Source organism: the organism of the source record quoted next, assembly GCF_019968985.1.
Source record: "MAG: Porospora cf. gigantea B chromosome Unknown PgB_NODE_1334_length_6389_cov_116.201, whole genome shotgun sequence".
NCBI lineage: Eukaryota > Apicomplexa > Conoidasida > Eugregarinorida > Porosporidae > Porospora > Porospora cf. gigantea B.
In genome coordinates this window covers 1-6,389 of record NW_027178650.1, presented here as the reverse complement: position 1 = coordinate 6,389, position 6,389 = coordinate 1, and the positions used below count along the sequence as shown (strand labels likewise).

The 6,389-nt window shown below is 52.7% G+C and overlaps 5 protein-coding genes across 9 annotated transcripts; 2 read left to right on the top strand and 3 right to left on the bottom strand.

Annotated features, from left to right (window-relative positions):
* Positions 1-545: 545 nt before the first annotated feature.
* On the top strand, positions 546-1,838 carry KVP17_003997 (uncharacterized protein; the record flags this gene model as incomplete). Of its 2 annotated transcripts, none has more annotated exons than XM_068521810.1 (1): positions 546-1,838. In XM_068521810.1, the coding sequence occupies one exon, from the start codon at positions 546-548 to the stop codon at positions 1,836-1,838; it is 1,293 nt and encodes a 430-aa protein (XP_068378802.1). The 2 variants fall into 2 exon arrangements, with proteins under 2 accessions (XP_068378802.1, XP_068378801.1); XM_068521809.1 differs by having other exon boundaries at positions 624-1,838.
* Positions 1,839-2,318: 480 nt separating this feature from the next.
* On the top strand, positions 2,319-3,253 carry KVP17_003998 (uncharacterized protein; the record flags this gene model as incomplete). 2 transcript variants are annotated; one of them, XM_068521812.1, is made up of 2 exons in its annotated part: positions 2,319-2,378; positions 2,435-3,253. In XM_068521812.1, 2 exons carry the CDS (start codon positions 2,319-2,321, stop codon positions 3,251-3,253), a joined length of 879 nt encoding a protein of 292 aa, XP_068378804.1. The 2 variants fall into 2 exon arrangements, with proteins under 2 accessions (XP_068378804.1, XP_068378803.1); XM_068521811.1 differs by having other exon boundaries at positions 2,357-3,253.
* A 22-nt stretch (positions 3,254-3,275) lies between these two features.
* Positions 3,276-4,103, bottom strand: KVP17_003999 (uncharacterized protein; the record flags this gene model as incomplete). Its single annotated transcript, XM_068521814.1, has 1 exon — positions 3,276-4,103. The coding sequence occupies one exon, from the start codon at positions 4,101-4,103 to the stop codon at positions 3,276-3,278; it is 828 nt and encodes a 275-aa protein (XP_068378805.1).
* Positions 4,104-4,205: 102 nt separating this feature from the next.
* KVP17_004001 (uncharacterized protein) lies at positions 4,206-5,669 on the bottom strand (the record flags this gene model as incomplete). 2 transcript variants are annotated; one of them, XM_068521817.1, is made up of 2 exons in its annotated part: positions 4,206-4,494; positions 4,522-5,669. In XM_068521817.1, the coding sequence occupies 2 exons, from the start codon at positions 5,667-5,669 to the stop codon at positions 4,206-4,208; spliced, it is 1,437 nt and encodes a 478-aa protein (XP_068378808.1). The 2 variants fall into 2 exon arrangements, with proteins under 2 accessions (XP_068378808.1, XP_068378809.1); XM_068521818.1 differs by having other exon boundaries at positions 4,206-5,669.
* A 67-nt stretch (positions 5,670-5,736) lies between these two features.
* On the bottom strand, positions 5,737-6,389 carry KVP17_004000 (uncharacterized protein; the record flags this gene model as incomplete). 2 transcript variants are annotated; one of them, XM_068521815.1, is made up of 1 exon in its annotated part: positions 5,737-6,389. In XM_068521815.1, a coding segment is annotated over one exon (653 nt), but the record flags the coding sequence as incomplete, so codon positions are not given. The 2 variants fall into 2 exon arrangements, with proteins under 2 accessions (XP_068378806.1, XP_068378807.1); XM_068521816.1 differs by having other exon boundaries at positions 5,737-6,348.

Here is a 6,389-nt window from a genome sequence, read left to right as displayed (position 1 = left end):
GTCGCCTTAGTTCGAAGGTGAATTTGTTCGAGTGCTCCTTCAATAGTGCCACAGATAATCTGTGAGTAAACTAGCTTTCCCTCGAATATCGTAGGAAGTTCGACGAATTCTGCAAGAGGGTTCTCAGAAAATAGCAGATCGTAAGTCGGATTTTCAGCGCTGGTGACTTCTGATACCTCCCCTGCGATTCCCCAATACATCTTGAAGGCGACTTGCGCCACAACTTCACATGTCTCCCCAAAGGAATCACAAACTCCAAGATTGGTCTTCGCGAAAACCTCCTCAATTAGTCGTGCCCCCATGTCACGCCCTAGGGAGTGAAGGACCTGATTCACCACGTCCACATTGTCTGAATCCTTGACGACTTGCGTTACGAGGGACCCGTACATGAGAGCTAGCATTTCTGAGCTCATCTTGCCCATCTTTGCGTACACAGCTTCTCCTTGCTTCAAGAGGTTCTTTGGTGCCATAATTAGTCGAATAACACTTCAATCTTGCCAACATCGCTGCATTTAGAAACGAGGATTTTCGTCCGAATACCAGTTATGTCCATCGCGGAGATACACCAGGTGATATCGAATGGCGAACCTTTCGAGTCTGCGAGATCCGCGTGGACGTCTTTCATGACGGATCGTCTGTCCATCGAGTCCTCCGAGGCTCTGAAACACTTCTCCTTAGGCGATATTGGGATCATCATCCTGGACGCCCTTAACAGCGAACTGGAGGAAGACCACCTCCTGTTCCATGTGGCTGATATTTTTCCTGACAAGTCCAGCAAACGTTTCATTCGACAACTGGCAGGTGAAGTCATTGAAAAACTCCTCACGACAAAAGATTCGTTACTATCGCCGAATCGGAGCCAATCGCCTGATCGGAGCCAATCGCCTTATCGGAGCCCATCGCCTGATCGGAGCCCAGTCAAGCCATTTCGGCGGTCTGAGAAGCCAGCTTCGCCGAAGGGTGCTATCAGAAACACGGCGGATGACGGCAGCGATCGTCCACGCACTGTTACCTCACGGACGACCAAGAAAGCACAGGCCTACACTCCGCCTCCCCGACGTCAGGAACAAGCGGCGAAGATGAGGGAAATCGAGCACATCGTAAGCGACATCGCGAAGAAGTTAGCGCTACTTCCTGCTCGTCAGGTCCACAACAGCCACGTCCACGTTTGTGAAGGTACAAGGTGCACGCACGGCTTGCCCGAGAGGGTGATTATCCGAAAGAGACGCCAACGGCAACGAGTGCCGATTATGGTTGGTGCTGAGAGCGCTGCTGAATCGCTGGATGAGCTTTCCACAGACGTAGATGACGACGTCGGTGGATTCATTGTTCCCGATGATTTCGTTGAGATGCGCTCTGGACCGAAGAAGAAGCGGAGAATGTCGCGTATGGATTACGCCAGGATGGTTCGTGAGCAAGTAGTCCTCACGCCGGAAAGCGACGAGGAAAGCGACGGCGGCTGCGAGATCGTCTCTGACTCACAGACCGTAGAGGAAACTCTCAGCACCTCGAGTTGGGGAAGCATTGACTCCGACGAGGAGGAGCGTCCCTTGGTTGGGTTAACGGATGACCAGTTTAATGGGCTTCCCGTTGTTGCGGAGGCACGCAGTATTGTGAAGCGCATGCGCCTGCCTGCAGCGACATATGTGGGGTTAGACAGGTCGCGTCCAGGAGTTTACTGTGAAGAGCTGTATAGGAGAATCCAATCGAAAATATCAGAAGTGACAGGAATCGTCTACAATCCCGACAAGAGGAAACCGACCACCAAGGAAATCCGCCTGTTTGCCAAATTGTCTCCCCTGGCGAACCGACACCCGTTCAACCATGTGAATACATGAGGTTTGTGTAACGCAGACGTCCACGAAATTCCGAAGAGAGCCAGCCGACTCTTCCTACACCAGCTCGGCGTCCACGCCGAGGCACCCCAATCCACCAAGCCCCGTGCGGCAGTTATCGCGGACTGCGAGTCAGAGTAGCGACGAGTTGGTTGTCGGCGTAGGAACAGGCGACGGTGCAACGGAGAGTTCCGAAGAGTTGCATTTTCAGCCGTCCACGGAGTTCTACAACCCCTATCATCGTGTTTGGTGACACCTCTTCTTGTGAAGGGTTTCGAATTGCAGGATTGGGCCTTGAATGCAAAAATCGATCAGACTTTTCCCATGTAAGACCACTCCTAGTCAAGGAAATTCAATTTCATAGTACAAACACAATCGGTACTGAAGGGTGAGCCTGTGTGCCATGGGTACCACCCTCAACTGAACTGCCAGCCAAAGGGCCTCGGAGCTTGCACTCCTAGGAATTTCTGCAATACACCCAATATGCCCTCTGTGGCTGAGCTCGTCAAACGCTTTGAGGCATGGGAACGGACGGATGTCAAGGTGCGTGTGTTATCTCTCTCCAAGCGGTAGTCATCCTTTTCTCAACACTGACCCAGAGATCTGGTGCCGAAATCCCACACGATGGACGCGTGTCTAAGCTGAAGGCTGACATCGAAAGCCGGCTCAAGGTTTTAGAAGACGCGCAACTGGTCCCCGTGAGACGTCCCAAACGCCTCGGTTCGAAGTCGTTCACTGATTATGTGGACGTTGAAGCTTATTGGGACGCTGAGACCAAAAAATACTGGCGGCAATCATCCAAGGGTCTCTGGGAGTTTTATGATGACGAGAAACAAGTATTCAAGAGTGTCGATCTTGCTTGGTCAGAGTCGATTGATTGCGATGGTCCCCTGACGAAGACCGCAAACACTGGGATATGCCCAGATACCGAAAAAGCATTGAGACGGCTGGCGGGAAAGGCGGAGGTACCGTACCCGACCCTGCTAAAGTTCTACCTAGGCGTTCATCTGTACGCTTTCGTAAAGGCGAACAACGGAATGTTGAAGCCCATCACCGTCCACGTTTCAATTGACAAAGGAAAGCTCTACATTGTCAGAAACACCAAGAGTCGGTTCCTGTCCATTAGCCACTTCTCTCGAATGGACTGCAGTCCGAATTGTCTCTTCTTCATGGACAGGGAGGCAAAAGCCAACCCGACGCTCCAGTCCGCCATATCCACAATCAAGGAGCAGAAAGTTGTCGTGCTCTGGACATCCACTCGATTCGCGGGTGACACTGTGAAGGGAGATGATGGGCCCTGTCCCCGTTCGAAGAGCATGTGCTTCGTCATTGACAGTGCCGACACCCATCACGAGTTGGTCAGCCTGTTGAAGACAATGGCATCCCTGTGGTCTGTCGACCTCAAAATCATGCAATGAATCATTATTATCTCATCAGAAATTATCGGCCACACCGGCATCTTCGGGTTTTTCCTCCTTTCTTCAGAATGGCTCCTTTCTTTGGGAGCAGTTCGTGGAGCTCCAACTCGGTGACAGCATGGTCAATTGTGAAGTCGTCAGACGAGAGGTACTGGCTCCACAAATCATCTCGAACAGCAGGCCGGTTCACGCCTTCAAGCAGCAGGGATATCAGAGCTTCATCGTCGCAGTTCATGCCGTAGAAGGCTCGCAGGCCAGTGATGATAGTCTCAAAACGGGCGACGTAGTGCCCCACAGGTTCATTCTCCTTCTGACCATACGTGGAGGAGTCTCCGATGCAACCGAAAGAAGCCACAACAGAGTTACGCATAACCGTCTTCAGAATGTCCGCAAGAGTGTGACTTTTGAGACGGCGAAGACAGAAGACCCCAAGTGGATGCCCGTCGAAGTAGCTGGTGACTATGTCGCGACTCTCCTTGCGAGAGAGTGACACGAGGCGAGTGTCAGGATCCATCCAGAGCAGCAAGTGAGTGATAATTTCAACGACGCTTTGTGATTGGCACTCAGTCCAATGGACATCGGGATCGTCGTCTGTGTTGTGTGTCGTCTCGCTGCAGGTCGACTCATCGCAAGCAGTATCCTCGCTGTCCGATGTCGGGTCACTGGCGGCGTCAGTGGTGCTGTCGTCAAAGCAATCAGGTCTGGGATTCGTCGTGGGAGCCGTTTCATTCAACATCGTCTGTAGTCGCTGCGCATTCTCCTCCAGTGCTTGTCTGAATTCGGTGACGTACGTCTCGTCGTTGAGGAAGATAATTTGAGGAACTCGTTCGTAGAAATGCTTTGCAGACATGTAAATTCAGTATGAAACTTGTATTTTGTGCTAATTCGGTGCGTTTTGAAAAGATGCGACTCGAATATCATGTCACCCAATAGCGTCATCTCATCGTCCTTCCTACATTCTAAAAGCATTGGGCTTCTCGCCATGATTCGCAGACCCGGTTGTCGAATCTGTTCTTGCTGCGCTTGGAACCCCGACGGGAAAGTCAAACGGCAGGAGCTCTGAACTCACAGACATCACCTCCACTTCTGAAAACTGTAGCAGCACTGTAATGGTGCCCACCTTCAGGTTGTTGTAGAAGAGGGGCAGTGGTCCCGCAAAGCACGTGTCCCGAGTCTTCAGCAATGCTTCGAACTCCAGATGACAAATTCCCTCCACATTTCCTTCGCCGGATACGTTGAATCTGTTTTGAATCATAACATTGTCCCACCTTAAAAACTGGTCCCTGTTGTATGGCATTCTTACCACATTGAAGTATTGCACTTCGAACTTCTCGGCAGCAATGCCTTTGCCCGGTCTAGGTCGCAATGACATCACCGGTTTCATGACCTGCTGATCGCCCAGACTGATGCGAGTTACGGGACATGGGCCGAAGGGCTTGCAACAGTCCAGCCCATACACCTGACACACGATACTCCGTACCCATCGGCAGGCCGACGCGGGGATCAACAGGGGCTCTCGGTGGATCATGCGGGCTACCTCACATGGTTCATCGCCCAGTTCCAGTGAGATCTGTGCAGTGAAGCTGGTATCATCCAATTCCGAGTCAAATTGCAACTGACCGCTAACGCTCATGTAGCCTCTGTGAATGAACGAGGCAATGTGGGCTATGCCAGTTGCTAATGTCTTCTCCTTCGAAGAACGCCGATTTTTCTCTGACTGTTTACGGGCGACAAGGGTGAGCCGAAGCACCGCAGATGATCCGATGGGCCTGTGTAGCAGAGGGAACAAGCATCTTTGGATCGATCGGTTGCATCCTGATTTCTCTAGTGGAATGTTCAGTGATTCTCCTAAGAACTCCAGGGTCAGCACCACGTCTCGTGATAGTTCCGAGAGGACCGTCGGCGGATCAGCCTCCACGGACTCCACACGGACTCCGAGAGACTTATGTGGACATACCACGACGACAGAATCAGCCGCCACCAAAACGATCTCGGATTCGGAACAAGCCACATTCTCTGACAGGTCGCCCGCTGCTCTCCACACTTTGGAGACCACAGACGGCATTGAAGGTGCCAGACTTCCGGACTGACTCACACTGAAAGCCGATGCTAACTGAGTTGAGTTCATGAATGGACCAAGTGCATCGGATCCGGCAGGCTTGAGGAGCCGTTCGGAGGACACTACCCTTTTGTTGGGAACAAGGTACCGGGGACTAAAATAAGGCGACTTCCTTGGTTCCGCTGCAGGCGACAGCAGAGGGGACATCATCGGAACAGTTTGGGGGCTCTCGAGAGCTCGGATCAGTGGAGACCCAGCCAGGGCTCGGGAAGCAGTTCGGCTTGGGGGGAGCCCATGGGAGGGCTGGTGGTGCAACTGGAGGTGGATGTCCATGGGTGCGATCTTACGGCCCTGCATGGCACGTGGATTTTGCAGGTTTTAAGGTCTGCCACATTGATTAACGCAAAGAAGCAGAGAAACACGTTCATCCTCTTCTAGGTAGCGGTCGTGTCGGCTTCCGGGTTCGATTGGACTCGCTTTGGGAGGTAGGCATGACCGTGAAGGCATGTCCTGCGACTCTGGGGACGCGGGCGAATTTTGACCTTCCGTCCTCGTCAGTCTTCTGCGTAGCCATTTGCGCAAGCAGGCCGCCTCGCTCTTCCTTGGTCTCCATCGGCTGCTCCGTACCCGTCATCTGCACTCCGGCTCGGTAGGACCAGGACAAGCCTAACAGAGGCCTCACTATATGATTCACGATGTCGCGCAGAACCTTCTTGTTGGCCTCCGTTTCCTCTGGATGGAAGTATAAATCCACAAGAGCATGACCGAGAGTCGTGCCCTGCAGGATGTCAGCGTTTAATGGCAGCTTCTGTATGACGCTTATGAGCCTGGACCTCATATGCAAACTTGGCAAAGACTTGTCTTCTTGCACCTCCAACCAATCAGCCAGCACCTGACAGAGACCCTCGTGTAGGAACCAGGCCTGCCAACGTGGCTTGCTGACCTCGGTGCACACTCTTTCCAGCATGGCCACTTTGTGTGTGCGAGGTTGTCCCTGGCTTTTTGCCTCGTCGTCTGCCAATTTGGCCTCGCGCATCGCGTCGATGACCTCCTGGACTCTTCTCTGGGCCTCCTCCT